At 41.6% G+C, this 24166-nt stretch overlaps 1 protein-coding gene across 2 annotated transcripts in view; it reads right to left on the bottom strand.

Annotated features, from left to right (window-relative positions):
• Positions 1-24166, bottom strand: part of PDE4DIP (phosphodiesterase 4D interacting protein) — a 273714-nt gene that overhangs the window by 157362 nt on the left and 92186 nt on the right. For both annotated transcript variants that reach the window (XM_069090199.1, XM_069090202.1), the window contains exon 4: positions 20497-20607. In XM_069090199.1, the coding sequence (XP_068946300.1) occupies positions 20497-20607 (111 nt within the window). The remainder of the gene's footprint in view (positions 1-20496; positions 20608-24166) is intronic.

The raw sequence follows: 24166 nt of genomic DNA on the forward strand, positions 1-24166 counted from the left end.
TAAAAACATTATTCTGCAAAGGGATTTATAGGCATCACCTGATTGCCAAAGAGACCCAAGTCACACAGAAAGTTAAATAATCCTCTTCCTTAGGGGAATCTAGGGCCCCTTGAGAATGAGTGATGGACACTGTGGTAGAGGGCTGATCCAAAGGCCAAGGGAGGAGGAGGCTGGTTGAGTGAAGAGATTAGGGGCCTGGCAGCTGAGGCACCAAGATTAGAATTCCCTCTCCCAAGACCCGGAGAAGCTCTGAGGGGGAGTTCTAAGCCTGATCTGTGCCAGATCAAAGTCACAGACTCTCTGGAAAACATCTTTCAACCTATCCCTCCAAACCCAAATTTATACAGAGCTGCCAAGGTTCCCAGGTGCCAACCCACCATTTCAGAGACCTGCCTTCAGAAAGAGAATGAATATTCATTCTGATCCTGACCTCATCTGGGGAGTCCAGTGATGCTATGAGATGAGTCTCCCTGCTGGGGAGGCAGCATGGCAGGGAGTGGACACTGGACTTGTGAGTTCTTATGTTTGAATACTGCATTTATTAATTGTGTGACCCTTGGTAGGGACCACTAGGTGGCGCCATAGTGCATAGAGTACTAGAACTGTAGTCAGAAAGGCCTGAGTTCAAATTTGCCCTCAGACACTTACTAGCTGTGTGACCCTGAGCAAGTCACTTAACCCTGTTTGCCTCAGTATTCTCATCTGTAAAATGAGCTGGTGAAGGAAATGGCAAACCACCCCAGTATCTTTGCCAAGAAAAACCCCAAAAGGGGTTACAGAGTCAGACACAACTAAAAATGACTGAACAACAGACCCTAGGCAAGTCTCTGATCCTCAGTTTCCTGCAAAATGAGACTTTTAAAGCCTTAAAAATGCAATCCAAACATAAGCTATTATAATTCCCTATCTGGCCTCAAAGTCAGAAATTTACAGGGACTGAAGCTATGATTTCATTAGTATAGGGAAGTATATTGATATAGGGTGAGGAAATCCCCTCTACCAAGATAGGTGTCAGAGACAGAATCAACCCCAATCTACCAGCTCTCCATCCATATCCAAGCTGCCTCTTACAAGTGATGGTGATCCCTAAATCTAACAATGATCTTTCTAACTTTGGTAACCTTAACTGGCGCTGGCATTACCACAGCTGTTGGCCCCACATGGACCCTCTAATAGAAAAGACTTTAAAGTATACTTATTCTAATTACAGCATATCAAAAGACACCTATATTTTGATTTTTTTATCACCACCTCTCCAGGTCTGGAGTACTTAATTTGTGGGGCTGCTGGTTCACTTTGAAATGAGGTCAAGTTTATCAAACCCTTTCCAGAGTTGTACTCTTCCCTCTCAATTCCAATCCAATCTAATAAACATTTATGAAACACCTACTAAGTGCCAAGGAAACAATGAATAGAAAGCCAGTTCTTGCCCCAAGGAGATTAAACTCTAATTGGGGGAGAGAACACATAAAAGGAGGCAGGGAAAGGGAAAATCTTGTTCGGTGGACTTGAAACCAGGCAGAGCAGCAGATGCAGACTGGAGTGAACTACAAAGTCTGATTTCTGCCCTCCATAAAGGATGGCATTGGGAAGAGTCTGGTACTCTCCCCCTATCCAATCAGAGGGGAGAAGAAGCTGAGGGAGATGGTTAGTCAAAGCTTGAGCCAACAGCCCAGGGATGAGATTAGAGGTGACATCTTATTCTACGGGATTGAAACCAGGCAGAGCAGCAGTGGCAAAGTGGGATTTGTCACTATAACCCAAGGTCGCTATAGCCCAGTGTAGGCAAAGCAAGTTACCAGGGCAGCCTTCTGGTGGTCTGGACCACCACCATGGTTATAATTCTGCCTCAGATACACTATCTACATGCCCATGGTATCTCTATCAGCTTCTCACAGCACCAGGCCACTCTAGTCTAAAACTACAAAAGTTGAAAAGGATTCCATCCCTAGAGTTCCCTACATGGATGAAATAATTAGTATAGACTAAAAGAAAAAAAAATTAAAGTTCCTCCCAACATCTCAGGAGCCCCTGGAATTTCCTATCATTAGAATTTCCCTTCTTAAGTCCTTATGAGCCCCAGAGATTCACCACCCCAACTTTGGCTATGTTTCCTGGGGGGGCCTAGCCAGTGAAGATCCCTGATGTGGTCTCACATATATTTGGCATTAATATATAGGGCCTACATCCTTCTGAGGGAAGCAGAGGCCCTGTGGAGAAAGAACATTCCAAACACTGTCTAATGAAGTGATTAGGAAGGACCCACCACCCACCATCTCTGATTCAAGGCTTTTCTTTCTGCAGTTACTCAGAAAGGCCTTCCTAAGTAAAATCCTCTCTTCCCCTGCCTTGCTTCCCCCAGATAGGTTTCCTTTCTCTAAGACTGCAGAAGGAAGCTGCCCTCTCCTCCTGGGCCAATGCCTTCTGATCCGTGATGGATGACTTACCCTTGGGCTCTAAGTGACAGCCTGTGCCTTTCATTCCTCACCCCACCCCTTCAGGCACAGCTTCCAAATTACTGGAACAGTAACTGCCCAGTCCAGCCCAAGATCCCTCCTAAGCTGCCTGGCAAAGGGCCACCTCATCCTGACTTAGCTCCTAAAAGGACAGCATGTTCTCTGTCTGAAGGTTGCCATCTTAGAGGGTGGATCAGCTGTACTTTAATGTTTGAAGGGACTGGCCCTAGTCCAGTTTCAGCCAGGCCCCTTTTCATCATCAATCATTCAACAAACATTTTATTAAGCACTTTACTCTGTGTGTGTTGGGCTAATGAATCACCAGATATGTAGTCCTGTTATACTAATTAATCACCAGATATATAGTTCTGTTGTGCTAATTAATCTCCAGATATTTGCCAGGTGCTTACTGTACTAAACCTGGGGATACCGAGAAAAAGGGGAAATGGCACCTGCCCTCAAAGAGATTACATTCTAATTTTAAATTTCTATTTATTGTTGTGTTTTTTTCTTTTAACTTTTATTGCTATCTTTAATCACTAAAAATTTTCCAACATTTCTTCCCCTCTGCCCTCTCAAAGAGCCACCCAATATAACAATATTTTTAAAGAAAAAAGAGGGAAAAAATCCACAAAACTGATCAATAATCAAGAGTCTGAAAATATGTGCAATGTACCCATATCCTTTCCATTGCAGCAGATGACTCTGTGGAGGTGGGGGTGGGGAGGGTGCATCTCATGGTTCTTTTTCAGTGCGGATTCTTGTCTAGGCAGGGAATGAACCAGATGGCCTGGAGGTTCCTTCCAACTCAGGCTCTAGGATTGTGGAAGGGATGTATTAAGCAGGATGCACATAAGGGCTAAGTGACTCCTGTGGCTAGTGCCCAAAGGCAGTCATTTATCCAGGAGTTTCCAGAGCTCTTGCCCTATGCCCAATCATGTAAAGAGAAAAACAGGGTACCGGGTTTGGTGTCTCTCGATGCTGAATACATTCCTTAGCGTGCTGTCTATACATAATTGCTGGTGCTTAATAAATGCTTGTTGAGACTGACTTTGATAGACTTAGCTCTTCTCAGCAATGCAAGGACAACTCCAAAAGACTCATGATGGAAAATGCTGTCCACATCCAGAGGAAGAACTACAGAGTCTGAATGCAGATGGAAGCAGACTATTTGCTCTCTTTTTTGGTTTTGTTTTATTTTTTCTTTCTCATGATTCCTCCCATTCATTCTAATTCTTCTATACAACATGATGACTAATGTGAAAACATGTTTAAGAAGAATGTATATGTAGAGACTATATCAGATTACACACTGTCTGGGAAGGGAGGAGGGAGGTGGAGAAAATTTTAAATTTATGGAACTGTTGAAAATGGAATGTTGAAAACTAAAAATTAATTAATTTTTTAAAATGTTTGTTGACCAACGTTGGCCCCAGAGAAAGGATGAGAAAATGCACTTACCGACCTCCATTGCAGAGATGGGGGACTCAGAGGGGGTATACTGAATATGCTTTCAGATGTGGTTGATCTATCAGTTGGCTTTTATGAACTGGTCTTTTTTCACTTTTTAAATCTTTGTTATGGGAGAAGGCTTGTTGAGTGGGGGATGGGAAAGGATTTATTTGGGGATGGATGTGGCTTAAACACAAGCAGCATCAATCAAATTAAAATAAATGTTTGTTGAATTGAATTGGGCAACACCTGAAACTCGATCTGTCCATTCAGGGCAAGGGAGTTCTCAGGACAAGGGAGCGTGCCACAATGGGAAGGAGACTGAACTGGGAGCTTGGGGACCCTGGGCTCCACTCACTTGCCTGAGCAAATCATTTCCCTTCATTAGGGTTTTAGATTTCTTATAATTAAAATGAGGAGTTGAATAAGGCAACTCCTAACATCCTTTCTGGCTCTTAAAATCCCATGATCTCATTCTTCCCTTTGAGGTGATTCTCTCACTCTCTATGAGCACTTAACAAGGATGATTAAACTTCCTTGCTGCTTCTCCACACATGTTCCCAGACAGCAATGTGTCCAATTGAGTCACATCAGAACAAAGTTCTCTGGTTTAATTGCCACCTTCAACTTTTATAATATCTTATTAATAGCAATGATGACAACAGTATCTTTAGCTCAAATTTGACTGTTTTATTAAGCTATTACATGGGACAGATACAATAAAGACTTTATTAAGCATCTTTGGTATTCAGAGCACTGTGCCAGGCCCTAGGGAAGGTAGAGCTGCAGATGCTCAATCTGGAGAAGAGAAGCCTCAGGTGGCCATGGTAACTGCCTTCAAGTATTTGAAGGGGCTCCATGTGGAGGAACCATGAGACTTGTTCACTTTGGCTCCAGAGGAGAGAACTGAGAACAGTGGGGTGAGGCTGTAGAGGGAGATTTAGGAAAGATATAAGGAAACTACCCTCACAATGAAAGCCAGCTCCAAGTCCTATGGGCTGCTCCTGCCGTTAGTCAGGCTGGACTTCAAACAGAGGCTAAAGTATAGTATAGAGGGAATTCTTGTTCATGTATAGACTGAACTAGATACCCCTGAGGTCCCTTCCAAGCCTGAGATTGTGTGAGACACAAAATCCTTGCCTTCAAGGATCTTATCATCTCATAGTTTGACCCTCACAGCAACCTTAGGTTAGATAATGCACATATTATTTACCCCCATTATTCTAACAAAGAAACTGCCCCTCTGCCTCCCAGCACAAGCACATTGTACCTTAGTCTGGGGTTGACAGTTGGGTGTGGGGAGATTAGACTCACCAACTTCTCCCAGTTCTGAGAAGCACTGGTCCTACTAAGTTCAAGTTCAAAACCAGTGTCACTGCTGACTTCTCTGAGTCTGGAGAGCTGAACCTTTTTTTTCCCTCGGAGCATAGATGCTGAGTGAACTCTAAAACTTAGCCTGGATTCCTGGCTTCCCAAATTCCTGTGGCCCAAGTTCTAAAAAAGTATGTCACAAAAGAGTCACAAAAAGTATAAGTGACTTGCTGAAGGTTCATCTGACTCTCCATGACCCCATCTGAGGTCTTCTTGGCAAAGATACTGGAGTGGTTTGCCATTTCCTTCTCCAGCTCATTTTTACAGGGGAAACTGAGGCCAAGAAGGTTAAGTGACATGCCTTGTTGCTAAGTGTCTGAGGCCAGGTCTTATGCTCCAGGGCCAGCACTCTATCCACTGTGCCACCTAACTTCCCTGTCAAAGGTTATACAGTTTAGTAAATAACTGAAATTGAGATTAAGATTCAGGTCTTTCAACTCCAAGTCCACTAAATCACTCTCTTTATGTTATGCCAAGCTATCTTCAAAATAATTCCTCTAAAAACATATCACACTGTGTGCTTCTTGGGGGCTTCCTTTGCCCTTCTTTGTATCTCCCCTGTGTTTAGCATAGTGCCTAGCACATAATAAATGCTTTTTAAATGTTTAATGACTGACTATAAAACCTACCTCAATTCATGGGGTTCAACTGACCCTTAGGATAAAATGTATCTACCCAGTGACCCCAATCCATTCCTATAAATATGTACAGAGAAGCAGAAGACATAATTCAAAGGAAGTATAGAAGGGACCAAAAGGGAGGCAGAAGAGTGAGGAAAGGTGGCAAATAAGATGTTCCTGGAAAAAAGAATGAGCTCGTTTGGAGGGGAAAAACTGTTTCTGGCAGTCCATGCTTGAAGAAAGTCACAGATCATCCCCTTAGTAATTATAGTTCCAACTACCTGGGAACAGAGACTTCCCTGACATTGGCCAGGGCTCTTTCACCCTCGCTGGCATTTCCCACCCAATGGGAGGTATCAGAGCGACTGGTAAGTTGGTTGTCTCCATTTCTTTTTTAGCACAGGGTGGACGGAGCTGTGTGGCCGCATGAAGAAATTGAAATATCCACTGGGTTGGTATGTGAATGACTGGGGCTAAATGGAAAAAAGTACCATAGTGCATGTGCATAGAAACACATTAGATACAATCATTGGCTTGTCTGAAAGTGGATTTTCAATTGAAATTAGTTCCGCCCGCCCCCACCACTCTTCCCTACTAGTTCCTTCTGGCTTTATTGGTGAGATAGCCTAAAGTGTCCACAGAGCAGCTTTCATTTGATATGACCCCAGATGAATATGTTTTGTGACATGTTATGAACTCCTTTTCATGGCTGTAGAAATCAAGTCCTAGAGAATTTAAGATAAAACATAAAAAACTTGGGGGCGGCCAGGTAGCACAGTGAGTAAGCACCAGCTCCAGTGTCGGGATGACCTGGGGATCGAATCCAGGCTCAGACACTGAGAACCACACCCAGAAATAACTGACCATGTAACCTTGAGCAAGTTACTTAACCCTGATTGCTTTAAAAAAAACATAAAAAACTTGAGCTTCCTGAGTCTAAGACTCCACCACTCCTTGAACAGTGACCTCTACAATCACCCTTGGGTAGCTTTGATTGAGAATGTTTAGCCAAATCAGTTCCCCTCCCCCCCCAAAAAAAAAAAACTGAAGGGAACATGGAGATGTCATGCCATCAAGGGCTTAGAAAAGTCTTTAGGCATTAGCTACAGTCTAGCATCACATTGACTATATTGACATTAGGGATCTGGAGTGTTTTATTTATAAACACATCCCCCCAGTGTCCTCTTTTACTCTCCTTCTTACCCTTCCCTCTCCCTACCCACCCTCATTTAAAAAAAAATCAGTACAAAGCATCATATTGGTCTGGAGGACACAAAACCTATTTCTGAGGAGCCTATAGTCAAACAGGGGAAAATACATGAAAACAAATAATTATATGATAGAGAAAACAAAGTATGTGCTGTTAATGGGTCACCTGAACTTATCCAGTCGCAATGTATGTCTCGTAGACTTGTGGTATTGCTTTTGGTTAACAGTGCAAAGGAGACATCCAAGTTAAAGGTTAAGAAATTTAAGGAAAAGGGAGTCATTTTTAGTTGGGGTTTTAGACAAGGCTTCATGGAGGAGGGAGTGATTGCTTTGAGCCATTGAGATTGAGGATTGTCATAAGGAAAAGCGTAGAGATGAGAGAGGGCAGAGTGAGAATGAAAGGGGAAAGAGAAAGACATAAGTATTTATATAGTACCTACTAAGTACTTTACAAATATTATCTCATATGATTCTCACAATAATCCTCCAAGGTAGGTGCTATTATTACCTCCCTCCATTTTACATTTGGGGAAACTGAGGCAAATAGAAGTTAGTGACTTGTCCCAGGTCACATAGCTAGTAAGTCTCTGAGGCTGGATTTGAACTCAGGTCTTCCTGACTTTGAGCCCAGCACTCTCTGCCCTGAGAGCTGGCAAGTAAAGAGAATAAGCAGTTTCACCAGAACACAGATTATACAGGAAGCAGCCTGACATTGTGGAAAGTGTGTTAACCATGGAGTCAGGAAGACTTGGAGGAAGATCCTTCCTCTGACACCTTGGTCATATGACCCTGAATCAGTCCCTTTATCTCTCCAAGCCTCAATTTTCTGTAAAATAAAAGAGATGAACTGGATGTGCCCCAATGTCTCTTCCAGATCTGATCTTTGGTCCTATCATATTATGAGAAGGAATAGTAGAAGATAAGATCGTTTCTTCTCTGTTCCTTGCACATAAGACTCCGTTACCCAACTCCAGGCATTTTCACTGTCTCTTCCCCATGCCACTAAGTCTCTCCCTTCCTGTCACCACCTCCAGCCTTCCCTGGCTTCCTTCATGTTTCAGATAAAGTCCTTCTTTCTTCAAGAAACTTTTCTCAGTCCTCCTCAGCCTTATAAATAATAATAATAACATAATATTATATAATCAGGGAGCAGCTAAGTGGCATAATGGATAGAATGCCAAGCCTGAAGGCAGGAAGACTCATCTTCCTGAGTTAAAATCTGACCTCTGACATTCACTAGCTGTGTGACCCTGGGCAAGTCACTTCACCCTATTTACCTCAGTTTCCTCATCTGTCAATTGAGCTGAAGAAGGAAATGGGAAACCCCTCCAGTATCTTTGCCAAGAAAACCCCAAATGGGGTCCTGAAAAGTCAGACATGACTGAACAACATATAATAAGTACATATTCCTATTATAAACAATAATTAGTTCCTTCCTTCTTAGATAACCAGCCGTTTCTGCAGTCTCTGTCTTGTTTGAGCAGAGCTGTTTGCGCGTGACCACTCCATAAGGCTCACTGTAAGAGCTCCTTGAGATAGCTCTCTTACTATTTTTTACCTTTCTTTGTATGCCCGATACTTGACACAGTTCCTGGCACACGGTAAACACTGTGTATTTGAGTACTTGTTGAGTGACGCACTGAAAGGACATCAGAGTCAGATTGTGGAAGGCTTTGAGTTATTGCAGTTTTGGGGATAGAGGAGGAACTTGGTCAAAACAGTCAATTAAAAAGATTATTTATTATCTTTTCTCTAGTTACTGACGCCTATTACTCTGCTATGTTCACTGGGTTTGAATATATATGACCTTTGTTTCAATTAGGGACCTATCCATTGACAAGGAGTGAGACCCTTGATCAGTGTTTCTCAAAATATGGTCAACATAAATGTCTCTTATGGGTTAAGTACCACTAATAGTCTTTGAGGGTTCATGGACAATTTTCTGGGGGAAGGCCAAAGAACCCATGATGTGCTACTTAATTTATTTTAAAAATCAGGTCATTCCTAATATGGAAAAGTTTTTACATGATTGCACATGTATAACCTATATCAGATTGCTTACCATCTCAGGGAGGGGATGAGAGGGAGGGATAGAATTTGAAACTCAAAACTTTTTAAAAATTGTTTCAACATGTAATTGGGGGAAAATATTTTAAAAATCGGGTCACTCCAAGTAACTAACACCAGTAGGCAGCACTCTGGTGTCCTTCTGGACAACTCATATGGGGATTTAGTCTCACTGCACAAACCTCCTGACTTCTAACACAGGCTTAGCATACAAATTGACAAGCTTCCCTGTCCAGGATCTGAGAGAAATCAGGCCAGAGCTAAAGGAACTCAGGCAGAAGGCCAAAAAGAAATTCAGTAAACTAAACTCCCAATTTCTTTTTAATAGAGAATAAGCATTTCTACTGAGGTAGGGCAGGGATAGGAGGAGTGAGTGAATTTCCTGCCATTTGAATCCCTGTATCCTTCTCCATTGTTTATATGGTCAAAGCAAAATGAAGAGTTTGGATAATTTGCTAGATAATTTTGGTCCCAAACCTGATTTAAAAAAAAGTATTTGGCCTGAAGGACCCCCATTAAGTGATTTCAGTGATTTGATTCAGATAATTCTTTAGTTCATCAGACTGAGACAGAACGTGGTAATATGAGAGACAAAAGAAGGAAGGGGAAAGAAAGGACAAATTCATGACAGGGGGGCAATAAAAAGTTTGAGGGGAAATAAAAACCAACAACTAGCAACCATAGAAAGAGTTTTTTGAACCTGCTTTCAAGGATAACCTTAAACCCCCAAAGTTTCTCTGGGAAAAGTATTGACCCATTTCACAGGTTAAAAAAAAAAGTTCAAGGAAGCTAAGAAAAAAATTATACAAGAAGAAAAAAAACCCCCACAAACATCCTCATTCTTGTTCGAAGGTTTTACACATTAGATTCCTTTGTCACCTTGCAATATTATCGCCCAATTAAACATTTGTAGCCTCAATTTTACCTCGGTCTTTATGATGCCTGAAGCTCTACTCACTGGTAGAGAATATTCTGAATTCAGTTCTCAACACAAAATAACAGTCTGTCATCCAAAAGGCCCTCAGAATAGCAGGCCAATCAATGCAGAGGTAAAATAGGATGCTGTGTTTACTGTTTAGAGACTGAGCATTTAACCCAGAGCAGCAGATTTCACAAATTCCAGGGTCAGGCGTGTTTTTGGTCAGGATGGGGGTGGGGAAAGGGAGAGATGACATTGAGTAAGCGTGTGAAAACATGGGATTAGATAATCAACAACAAGGAAGTTAGTCAAGTCAGCACCCAGAAATTGTTCCCAAGAACAGCTGCAATCCAGAAATATGAACGAGCTGATCTATCTGGGGGTGGGCTATACTCAGCTGCAGGACCTTGGCAGTTTATGCTACTCATTGTCTCACTCCAGAAACAGGAGCTTAGAAATACTACTGTGACTTGGGCTTTCATCATTAGATGTCGAGGGTCATAACTCCAGGGTTGGAAGGGACCTTAGAGGTCACCTAGTCCAATTCTCTCCACTTTGAGATGAGGAAACTGAGGTCTGGAGAGGGAACATAGGTGTCCTGCTCAATCTTTTCAGTTGTGTCCTACTGTTGGTGACCCCCATTTGGTACTTTCTTGGCAAAGACACTGGAGTGGTTTACCATTTCCTTCTCCAGCTCATCTGACATATAAGGAAATGGAGGAAAACAGGGTTAGGTGACTTGCCCAGGGTCACACAGTTAGAAAGTGTCTGAGTCCAGATTTGAACTCATATAAGATGAGTTTTCCTAACTCCAGGCCCATCACTCTATGCACTATGCTCTATACTAGGTGACAAATCCTGCATTTGAACAACGCAGGTTCACCTCTCTTTCCATTGCATCTTTTGAAAGATCAGGAATATGTGATTTATGTACACAAAAAAAAAAACAGGAAGCAGAAGTGTACTCGAAATAGACATATGGTCTGAACTTATGTCACAGCCTTGAGTTTCCTGAGAATGGGGAAGATCAACAGCATTATGAAGACCAGGGGCAGGTGTACTACAAGCTCACTCCTAAGTCCCAGAATTTGGAGGCTTCCCCTCTCTTTTCAACCAGTCAGTCAGCATGCATTTATGAAGTACCTACTATGTATAAAACACAGTGCTAGGAGCTCAGGATATTTTTTGAGGTAATTAATAGTGATGATCCTGATACATTTTATACTTTAGCCTATGTTCTCTCATTTTATCATACCAATACACCAATGAGGAACAACTATAGGTATTTTTATAATCATTTTACAGATGAGGAAACTGAGGTCCATTGTCACACAGGTACTAAGTGTTTCACACAGGTACTAAGAGTCAGGATTCCAGTTCCACAAACATTTATCTAGTGCGTACTGAGGATACAGAGAGTCAAACAAAACAATATCTGCCCTCAAAGGGCTTACATTTTATTAGGAGCCCAGGTCTTTCCACTGTATAACATGACCTCTCTTCTTCCATCAAAATTTGAATTAAACTACTCTCAAAATCAATCAATCAATTAAATGCCTACTCCAGGACAGGTGCTGTGTTAAGTGCTTGGGGATACAAAAAAGAGGCAAAAGGTAGTCAAGGAGCTTACAATCTAACGGGAGATAAAACATGCAAACAAATATATACAGCTTTTGACGGGATACATAGGAAATAATTCACATAGGGAAGGCATCAGAATTAGGACAGGCTGGGGAAGGCTTCTTATTGTTATAACCACTAGGATGAGAACAATGATGACTTCCACCAGCCATACATTCATATAGTGCAATACTATTTTGTTTTGTTTCTTAATTTTAGCCCAGCACCAACCCTGTGAAACAGCACAAGCATCATTATCCTACTATTAACCAATTAACCTTAGGCAAGTCACTTTGCAGGAGCAAATTTCAGAAAGCCACGTGGCATACAGAGCAACGCGGAGGATGGCAGTCCCAAGTAGAATGCCCTCAAAAGGGAAGTGTCTGCACGGGGAGCTATATTTAAAGCTTTGGTATCAGAAGCCAATGCCCTGCCTGTTTTAGGCAGAAATTAGATTAAGAAGCTAAATTTAGACTGGACTGGAGTTAACCAGATCCCTGGCTTCTCTGGGGAGCTATGTGCTCCTCTGTATGTGTGTTGGAGTTCAAACGACAAAAAGAGAGAGAGAGAGGCCAGGAGCTGATTTATGACAGCTCCGATAAAGCCTCATTAAGAATAAAAGGGCTGGAAAGTGGGAGTCTTCTCTGAATTAATTAAAAATCAGAACTCTAGAATTAAAAAAATAAAATCATAGTAATATACTTTCACATCATGTGAATATTATAGAAGCTAGGACAAGTGGTTAGGAACAAAAAATGAGGGTTAATTAATTAGCTTATATTGCATAATGTTCTACAAACATTTAAATCCTGACTATTTTGAACACTTTGCTCAAAAAGAATCTTGAGAATTATTTCAAATTCTAATTTGGTGGGATATGAATTAACGAGGTTTAATTCTATTTAATGAAATTTGTCTCTTCTTTCCCTCCCCTCTCTCTCCTAAACAGTTAGTCAAATTCTACTTAACCAGTTGCCCATGTCTACCACAGACTGGGCTGACCTCTCAGAATCATTAAATGGCTACAAAATTAAAAGGAACCCCAAATTCTAGAAATAACATGGAAAAGATAAAGATGGAAGTTACTGCACTTTATAAGAAGATACTGTGCATTATGAAGAGACGGTAGATGATTTAAAGAATATTGAAAAGCCAAATCGCAGACACGGAGAGCTTTTTATTATTGACCTCCTTGGGCTATGTGCCTAGAATTGGGTTCTCTGGATCAAAAAGTACAAACATTTTAGTCACTTCAAAAAAAAAGGATAGTTCCAAATATGTTTACAGAACGGTCAGATCAATTCTACCAACTATATATCTTGATTTCTGTGTAAGTCAGTAGTTGTTCATGTTTTCTTGGTCCAACTTATTTAATCAATACAGTCTGAAAATATTTCCACATTTTTGGTACCTTCCCTTCCTTTAGATATTTTTTTAAAGTGCCCTTACAATTTGATCATCTTTAGCACATTTTCCCTTCCTCCTTCCTTATATGTGTGTGGTTGTATCTGTATGTATAAGTGTGTGTATGTATGTATGGACACACACATATGTGTTTGCAGGTACATACATATATCTGTACATATGTGGGTGTGTATATGGTGCAGTTAGGTGGTGCAGTGGATAGAATTCTGGTCCTGGAGTCAGGGAGATGTGAGTTAAAATCTGGCCACAGACACCTACTAGTAGCATGACCCTAGGCAAGTCTGATTACCTGATTTACCCTGATTGTCTCAGTTTCCTCATCTGGAAAATGAATCAGAGAAGGAAATGGCAAACCACTCCAGTATCTTTGCCATGAAAACTCCAAATGGGATCATGAAGAGATAGACATGACGGAAAAGATGAAACAACACAAAACATAGGTATGTGTATATATGTATTACATATATAATATATGTATATATACACACATCCACAAACACCACACACACACACACACACACACACACTTGATTCTCTCCAGCTGCTTTTCCTATCCCATCTTTTTCATCACACAATTGACTGAAAGATATCAAGAATATAAAATTTCTCCTTTTGCTTATTATTTGTGGATTTAAAAATACACTTATACACACATTCAACTTGGGAGAACAAAATACCACCTTACAGGCTCTCTTACAGTAAAATGTCTTTAAATTCATATACCAAAATCATTCAATAGTCCTTAGAGGATGAAATAATGGAAATAACTATCCAATAACTTTCTGATAGTAAATGACAAGCAAGCATAAAACAGGGAGCTGTATTCTCACTAAAATTATTTGCCGTAATGATGGAGGAAATTTAAAGCTGAGTTTAGGTTGAAGAAGAATTCCTTCCTGATGGCAGGTCCTCTGTTTGCTCCAGTATAACATTGTATTGATTACATTAAACCCCCAAACATTTCAGAGCCTCTTGGAAGAGATCTGTAGTCACTCAAAGGAACTTGGCCTGTCCATTGCAAAGACCAAATATAGACTTTCTACAGTACAGATTTCAAAGTGCATCCGAAGGGACAACCTACAGAGCTTATTCAATAACAGACATGAGCAGATAGATATGGATGTATATCTATCTGTGTCCCAAAAGTCACAGTGCAGCTTCAAGCTTTAAAAACTTTAGAAGTATAGATGCAACAAATTTCCAAAAATATCATTTTAAGGTTATTTAAATTTATTTTATACTTTGGCTTTTGAATTTTGAATAATGAATTTTTTTTAAAATTTAATTTGGGGGATGACCCTTTCTCAGAGCAGGTGGATGAGTAGAGGAGTTCCTCTTACTTGGCCACCTCGGTCACCTGTTTTATCTCCATTAGGATTTTTCTTGTGGGGTAACATCGAAACTGTCATGCATGCATTAAAACCTTATTCTTTAGATGATCTTTAGGCTAAGATTACAAATGCAATCCTTTCAGCCACTGATGAGCAGCAATTGATGTTGTTGTTCAGTCATGCCTGACCCTTTGTGACCCGATGGATCTTTGTCCATGGGGTTTTCTTGGCAAAGACACTGGAGTGGTTTGCCATTTCCTCCTCCAATGGCAAAAAGAGGTTAAGTGACTTGCCCAAGGTCACGCACGGTTAGGAAGTTTCTGAAATTGGATTTGAATTCAGGGCTTCTTGCTCCAAACCCAGTGCTCTATCAACTGCACCACCTTAAGTCTGAAAATCAACCTCAGTAATGCCTAGTGCAATACACTGGTTATGTTTAAACATATTGATATTTAAAATATGAATATTTTAAAATTTTAAACAATTAGTTTTTCCAATTTTTTTGTAAGTTTGTAGCATTTTTACTTCTGAAGTTATAAAAACTTAAAACTGCACTAAGACTTCGGGGATGATCTGTATGCACATGTATTTGTGTCTAGGGCACATAATACAGAGAGAAAATTGATTTTAGGAAATTATAAAACACTTGTACTGACTCAAGCTTGCAAAGACCCATCTTTTGAATATGAACATTTCATCAGCATTTCTGTATAATAGCACTGGGACCTAGAATAAATTGCCTTTGAAGAACTGAAGAAGATAATCACACAGAGGAAGATGGCATGTGTGATCAGAGATTGTGATATCTATATTACCAACAAGGAATTCTGAAGAATAGGAATAACAGATATCATCAAAGGGATATCATGAAAGAGAAAATGGCATTTGGGTATTAAGTGCAGTGTTTAAACTTGATGTAACTCTGGGGTAGATTCAATTGTGATCCAGGGGTGGGGAACTTTTGACCTTATGTTTGGAAACTAATCTCCATTTGAGAAGAGGGGCTTTGTGGTGGACTTAATTAAGGTATAGCCTAGGGGTGGAGAAGTATTTAGAACAGAGACTTTGTAATTGATTGAATGATTGGAAGGTCCTGGGGTGGGGTAGTACTTGGAGATTATTTAATCACACTTAGTAAATGCTGTATTTGGAATGATGTCATGTTTTGATCTTCTCTGTTCTTGGTTTGTCACTAAATAAAATAGAGAGCACCTATGCTGGTATTTTGAACCTGGGAAGTTGCCTTCTTTTGGCATTACATTACAACATGTATACGTGTATATATAATATATATACATATATAATTACAATTTCATAATGGCGTGTTGTCACTATATATTTGTAGTGTAGCAGAAGTAGTGCTGGACTTGGTATCAAAAGAGACCTGTGCTTAAACCTTTACTCTGACCTTCAGTTTCTTCATCTGTACAATGGGAATAATTACTCAACAAGAAATTATTAACCATTAATATGTGCATAGTGTTTGGGATAGAAAGGCAAAAATAAAACCATTAAGGAAGTTTTTGTCAAGGATATCTTAGTGGGGGAAAATAACATATACACATTTAAGTGACTATAAAATATATACAATAAATTTAAAGTAACTTGGGAAGGGACACCAGAATCAGGAAAGGCCTCCTGTAGGGGGCGGTCCTTGAGAATAATACTTGCAGTGGTTACCTTGATGAGTCATTGTAAGAATTCAATGAAATAATATATTTCTTTTTACTGGTACCTCTCTCTGCTTTATAGATGTTTGTATATTCATTTTATCTCCTACTTGATGATATCAAGCAGAATAGAAGTACCTTCAGGGGAGGGTTTATTCCATTTTTGTTTCAGGTCTTTTTCCCCCAGTAGTGCTTTGCTCATAAAAGACCCTTTCTGATTGTGATTTCTCAAAGGCACTGATTTGATCCTGTATCTCATTCATTTATCCATCACCTAGCATAGTATTTTGTGTTTAGTAACCTCTCAATAGGAGGCAGCTGGTGGTTCAATGGATAGAGCATTGGGCCTCGAGTCAAGAAGACCTGAGTTCAAATCCAGCCTCAGATACTTCAAAACTGTGTGACCCTGGGCAACCTTAACCTCTGATTGTTTGACAAAATGGAGCCACTAGAGCCACAGAAGAAGTAAATGGCAAATCAGTCCAGTATCTTTGCCAAGAAAACCTTAAATGGGATCACAGAGAGTCATTCACAACTGAACAACAACAAAAGCCATTCTTTAAATATTCATTGAAATTGGTTAATATGATTAAAAACTCATTTAACTTCAAGAAGTCGCCTAGAACAGTGGAAAGAGAAATGGATTTGGAGCCCTTGTGTCTGCCATTTACCAGATATGGAACACTGAATAAAGTCACTGAATTCTCTGGACCTCAGTATCTTCTGTAAAACGAGGGGATTGAATTGGAATATATACATACATACATACATAATACATACATATACACATACATATACAGATATCACTGAATTCTGTAACTTAAGAATAACCTAGTGTGTTACCCCTATCACATAAACAGCTGCATTATGTCGATACATAATGTATAGAATACATATGTAATATGTACACATACATGTGCACACACATGTCTATACCTATATCTCACCAGTATTAGCTGACAAGGCCTTATCCCAAAGGAGGTGTGGGGGCTTCAGAACTGTGATAGGGCTGAAGAAAGGAGGAGTAGAAACAAGCATTGATTAGGTACCTACTATGTGCCAGGCTTTGTGCTAAGTACTTTATGATTTATTATCTCATTTGATTCCCACAACAACCCTCAGAGATAGACGCTATTACAGCTGCTATTTTACAGATGAGGAAATTGAGGCAAAGAGAGGTTAAGTGACTTGCCCAAGGTAACACAGCTAAGAAGTATCTGAGGCTGGATTTGTACTTAGTGTTTCCTGACTCCAGGCCTGGCACTCTAGCCACTGTATCACCTAGCTACCTTTAGGCTAAGGGAGTGGAAAGTAAATTTGGAGGGGAAGGGGGCGCTGTGTGGTGTGGGGAAGATGGAGGTAGTTTTCAAATGTTATCATGTTGGTGACTACTGATTCCATCCATCTGTAAAACAAACCTGAGGCAGGATTATACTTAGGCTGGATTCTGACAATGAGAAGGGATGCTGCCTAGGTCTCAGAAACAATTCTATTTGGGGCATGTCATTTCATTAAGTGCAAATACATTATGACTCCCAATGCATGTCAATTCACTAGGGAGACATCACCGGAAGAAGGGAAAATATACTGTTTTCTAACAAAAGTGGAGTGTCTTTGTCTAAATAAGGGCAGGGGTGGTGGAGGGGTGGGGGGTAGGGTGGAGTTAATCATCCAGATAATTCAAATGCTAAAACCTAGCTTCCTTCCAAATTATTGAGATAATTCCCACCATACCACTCTTGGCTCTTCAGAGCCTAACAGAGATGGTGCCTCACAATACTCTGCAAACATGAACAAATCTTCTTGAGATTCATACCAACAAGCATTTATTTATCAAGCTCTCTAGACAGCTGTCTAAGATCACAGGTTACAGACAAATTGCTGCTTTGCGTCTGAGGGAGTTTCCAAGCCGAGAGTTCCTTCATTGATGAAAAATAGCAGCAGCTGCCATTTTTGATGACCCTTTAAGGTTTGCAAAGTACTTGACATATATCACTTCATTTGACCCTCACCACAACCCTGTCAAGTAAATTCTATAGGTATTAACAGCCCCCTTTTACAGCCTCCAGAAGCTAAGGCCCAGAAAGGTTAAATGATTTGCCCAAGGACACACAGTCAGTGTGTCTGAGGTGGAATATAAACCCAGATCTTCGTGGTTTTAAGTCCAGTGTTCTATCCACTAGGAAACACTGCCTCTCTGGGTCTCACTGCCATCTCCCTCATCCCATATAACCAGCGTATCGACTGCCAAGTCTTGTCAAATCTACCTCTATAACGTCTCTTGCATCCCATTATCCCCCTCCTCACAGGGCCAGCCCTCCAGTTCAAGCCCCCAACACCTCTCCTTTGGCCTCTTCGGTCAAGTCTCTCCCCTTTCAAATGGATGCTCTGCATTAGCTTCCAAAGGGGCATTCCTAAAGCATAATCCTGACCATATTATTCCCTTGAGTGATATAAATTCCAGTGGTTCCCTATTACCTTTAAAATCAAACTCCTTCAAAAAAAAATTCTCCTCAACTTAGTTCCAACCTACCTTTCTCCCTTTATTATTCACTATTCCTCTGTGTGTACTCGGAAATCCAGCCACGTTGGCATTTCTGCTGCCTCTCCCACCCCTCTGTTAACGGGGACTGTCCAGCCACTTGTACTTAGAATGCACTCCTCAGAATCTCCAAATTCCTTCAAAACTCATCACACCATTGCGTGAAGTCTCTTCTGTGCCCCTCCCATGCTATTACATACCACTTTCTATTTCTTTGTATTGTCCAGTCATAGAATTGTATATAGAATTTCTAATTATAGAATTTCAAAGATGATTATTTGTATTAACTATTATTTCTTTAATGTATATACTTTCATGAGTAAATGTTACCTCCCCCCACAAAATGTATGCATCATAAGTGTAGGGATTGCTTCTTTCTTTACCTTCTTATCCCCAAATAATAATATAGTGCCTCGAATACAGTAGCCACTTAAAAAAATGTTTGTTTCTTGATTTATCTGGATTCATCACCTTCCCCTTCCTAAATACACAACCACCACTGAAAATACAGACAAAAACAATCAGTTCTTATGAATAAGGAGTTTACATTCTCCTAAAGGAAAAGAGAAAACATTTAAACAGACAGACAAGTACAATATGATTACATATCACAAGGACTTAACAAATGTTGGTCATATCGAACTTTAATGCTCCTGGAACATTCAGGGCCAGTGGCAAAATCCTGTCTGCTCAAACACCCATTTTCTACTTGTGTGGGAGCTATTCTTCATCTGCCTGTCCCTTCCCATTTATTTCAAAAACCTTCAAACAAGACACTGACCATGCAACATACAAAATAGCTGGGGACAGTTTGAATAACTATCCAATAAATCTAATGCATGCCTGCTGAATGCAAAGAGCTCTCATGAAAACAGGAGGGTGGGGGCAGAGAACAGGGGGGTTATCCAGTTAGCTGTTCACATTGGTAGAATTCACTGAATAATTGCTTGGGTCTCCATTTGCCTGGTAGATGCCAGTTTTTAATCTTCCCTAAGTGCCCTAACTAGGAGCCTTCATTCCATGGAGCCTACAGCCTGATTTCTCCCTCCCAGGGGCCTTATCATCACCCAAATTTCAAGTTCATTGGAGTCAAGGTTTTTTCCCTGACCTTCCCTTTTGCCTTCTCGGAGGCCTGTTAACCAAAGGACACCTTGTGAAAGACACTCCCCTTCCCACCCAGGACTGAGGACTGTTTCAGCCTAGATGGTGAAAGACCATGCCCTTTGAGAGTAGAATTAGGAATAATAGGCAGAAATTGCAAAAAGACACATTTGGGCTTGATGACAGTCCCAGAGTACAATGGGCTGCCGTAAGAAGAGAGAGGTCTTCCCTCCTTGGAGGTTTTCAGGTCCAGGCTGGACTGTCAGGTTATGTTCTACTGGGAATTCCTTCCATGTGTGGGCTGCACTAGATGGCTGTGAGGTCCCTTCCAACTTTCAAATTCTGTGATGCTTCTCGCCCTTCATCTCAGGGCAGAAACTACCCATTCAGCCTCCCCAACACCAAAAATACCCATGCCACTAACTGCAGAACACCAGGTGCTTAGTTATATAATCATTCCCACGCTTCTTGTCATTGCTGAATTTCACAGTGAACCCAATTCTTTCTTCTTCCTTCTCTCTCTCTCTCTCTCTTAGACACACACACACACACACACACACACGCACGCACTTCTCCTTCATAACTTCCAGACCCTGACAGATCAAACTGAACCAGACAGAGCCAGAACAAGCTTGCTGTGCTTCTGCAGCCCGTGCACAGTCATAGTCGGGACCCTAGCCTCAACAGGAAAGGCCTAGGCCTGCTTCACTCACCCTTTTGTAGACATCTTCCTGGCTGGCCTCATACTTCTGCTGCATGCGCTCCTCCAGGAAGTAGATGCGCAGCTTGAGACTGAAGTTCTCCTTCTTCAGGTCATTGAGGTGCTGGGACAGAGTACGATATCCATTAGACATGGTGGGCAGCCCATGTGGCAGAGCATCACCAATCCCCCGCTCACCCGAGGAGCATGTCAAAGCAACAGAGGGGCATAAATCAAGCCAGATGGGAAATTAGGGAAGGAGACAGGCTGGCCGGCAAGGGGGGTGGTCTGTGCCGGCGAGAGGGGCGAGGGCGCTATGGACACATGCTCCCAAGCAGCCTGCTTTCTCTGGAGCCTTGCTTGGGATTTAGCAGCTCACACTGGGTGCCAGAGTTCAGCCTGCTTTCCTTTTTTACCTCGGGGAGATATTTGTGGAATCCCTGACAGGGGAACATGCTGCATGAACTCAGACACAAGTGGTGTTATCTGATCCCAGGCAAGGAATCGACTGTCACCCTCCCAGAGCCTCGCTGGCCCCACAGCAGGCAATTAACAGCTTCTCTGAAGAGAATAGGGACTGGACCCCAGAAGCTTCCAGGAAATCAGGAGAGTTGGGGTGAGGAGGAGAGAGGAAAGACAGCAAGAGAAGAGGCAGGAGAGATGTGGGGACAGTGGTCAGAGCAGCAAAAACCAAAGGAGGGTGACCAATGGGAAAAAAGAAGGTAGCCAGACAGGAGAGCATGCTAAACTCACTCTCTGTGAGGTGTGGATCTCAAAGGGCCACTACTACATTTCATTATCCAGAAGGGACTCCATTTTCCTTCTGTGATCACACCGCCTTTCCTCAGCCCAATCAATATATGCAACACACACACGCACACACACACAGCTCTCTGGTGACCTTTTATCATCTATCAAAGGACCATAGTATGTAGAAATAAAAGGGATTGTAGAAAGCTTCTACCTAGTAAAACCACCTCATTTTACAAATGATGAAACTACCCAGAGAGGTAAAGTAATTTAACTTGCTTCAAGGTCACACAATAGTAAGCAGAGTTGATATTTGTACTCCAGCTGATTCAGGGAGAGGAAGAAAGATAAATGAATTTGTGGTCAGAAAGCCTACATTCAGTCCTCAACTATGCCGCTGCATAGCTGCATGATGAAGGCAAACCACTTTACCTCTCATAGCCTCAGTTTCCTAATCTGTAAAATGAAGGCAGCTATGTGGCAGGATAGATAAAGCACATGTCCTGGAGTCAGCCACTTCCTGAGTTCAAATCTGGCCTCAGACACTTACTAGCTGTGTGACCCTGGGCAAGTCACTTAACCCTGTTTGCCTCAGTTTCCTCATCCATAGAATGAGTTGGAAAAGGAAATGGCAAACCACTCCAGTATCTTTGCCAAGAAAACCCTAAATAGGGTCACGAAGAGCCAGACACGACTAAAACACCTGAACGACAACAAAGTGAGGGGGGATTCATTGTATTTGTAAGCCCAACACCTACCACAGTGCCTGGAACATTGTAAGTAAATAATAAATACATAATGATTGATTCCAACTTTAAATCTATGATACTATTATCTGTAAAATGGAGGTTGGGGGAGCAGACAAAATTATCTGGATGCTGCCCCCCAGCTTTAAGCTTTTGGTTCCAATACTGCACTCCAAAGCCGCTGTTTTCTCTCCACATTCTAAAGGGACCAGTTGTTTTTCCTTTTTCAGTTATCTTACAGATTTAAAAAAAAAAAATCTATGCTTTATACAAACTTACAAAGGGAAGACTGCCAAGTGATCATCTCTAGGGAAAGGAAAGAAAACAACACAAAACAAAATAAAGGCACGTGGAGCAAGTAGCCAGGAGAGCAGAGCTGGCAGGCAGCTCTGTCCCTGACCAGCCCCGCCCGGCCGCCAGCCCTGGCACCAGGCTTTAACTCCCTCACCTGTCAAATGAAGCCACGATCTCAGCTCCAGATAGCACAGCTTAAGAGCTCTGAATGACAGCTGAGCAGGAAGTATTATTTACTGCACATCACAAGGAATGAAGGTGACTGAAAGGCAAGGCCACTGACCAGACCCCAAACACAGGGGCTCGATGTGGACAAAAGGGTTCGAGAGGAGGAAGAAAGCCTTTATTAGGTCTTCTCTCTCACTAAGCTCTTTGAGAGCAGGAAGTGGTATTGGGGGTGCTTTGTTTTTGTTTTTATCTCCAGCACATGGTAAACATTTAACCAATGTTTACTGATTGACTCATAACTGTGGAATTGATTTTTACGTGCACTGTTGTTGTGCCCATGAGATCGTTCGGGCCTGAGACAAGCGCCATGTGACTTGTTCATCTTTGTGCCCCCTGAGATTCCTCGCCCGGTGCTGCTTTTCCCACAGCAGACTTGGGCGCACTGTGAAATTGAGTGGAGACGCACCATCTCCCCACTGTCTCCCCCGTCCTTCACATTCTTTGTCAATACCTCACGCATTCATTCAAGTGTTCGCGAGAAGAACACCACCACGCAAGGTATCTCAGGAGATACCAAAATGATCACACGGTCCTCGCCCTTAGACCCAAACAATCTCATTGGCACAAGAAAATATACACAGAGAGACCAATCAATAAGCATTTATAGGTGTTTACATGAGCTGGGCGCCATGCCAAGCTGGGGATGCCAAAAAATAAAAACAGTGTAAGCTCCTCAAGGAGCTTACATTCTAATGGAGTAGATAACATATACACAGCTCAGCACATAAAAGACAAATAGTGCTGTAGATGGAAAGTAGCCATGGGGGGGGGGGGGCAGGCAGTAGCAACAAGCAAGACTGAGAAAAGATTCCTCTAGGGGGTGGCAGCGTTTGAGCTGATCTTAAAGGAATTCAAGGATTCTAAGAGTCAGGGATTGGGAAGGAGGGCATTCCAGGCGAAGGAACTGCCAGGACAAAGACACAGAGAAAGGAGATGAAAAATCATGTGGGAGGAACAACAAGGTGGCCTCTATGTCTGGACCAAAGAGTAAATGGAAGGGTGTAACTAAAAAAAAAAGACTAGAATGAAAGAAAGGGGCCAAACTCTGCAGTGCTTTAAATTACATACAAATTACTGCCTCTGTGAATTATTATTATGACCTTGGGAAAGTCACTTCATACCTTCTGGATCCTCAGTTTCTTTTTCTGTACAAGGAGAGACAGACAACCTCTGAGGTCCCTTGTCTGGTCCTAATAAAGAGCCAAAATAAATGGTAAAGAATGCTAATGAAAGAGGTTGACATTGTTCTAAGTGCTTTGGAAGGGAGCATCCAATAAAGGCTGGCGTCATCAGAGAGAAGGTGGCCCTTCAGTCAGACTTTGCTTGAATAATGTAGGTCTGGTGCATTCCTAGACCACCTGAGATTGTATCTCTCCATGTGGCAAAGCTGGAACAAAGCTGCTTCTGAGAGAATCGTGAGGACCAGAGCATGCATAGATATTCTGTGGTGACCTACCATGTGGGTGGGATGAGCCTTTTTTCAATGGCTGCATAACCAGAACTAATGGTGTCTTCAAAATTACCTAAGTCCACACCAGCTGTGGCTTTTGCTGCATTTGCATTTGGGGGAGCAAGATGACTCCTTCACTAATAGCCCCTGAAACTATGCAGTAAGAAAGAAAGTCTACCCCAAGGATGTATGGGAACAGAGAAACAGGCCTGGGT

This window comes from Petaurus breviceps, unplaced genomic scaffold (genome assembly GCF_028583685.1).
Source record: "Petaurus breviceps papuanus isolate PSGF00001 unplaced genomic scaffold, PetGlider_PUasm1.0 186, whole genome shotgun sequence".
Lineage (NCBI taxonomy): Eukaryota > Metazoa > Chordata > Mammalia > Diprotodontia > Petauridae > Petaurus > Petaurus breviceps.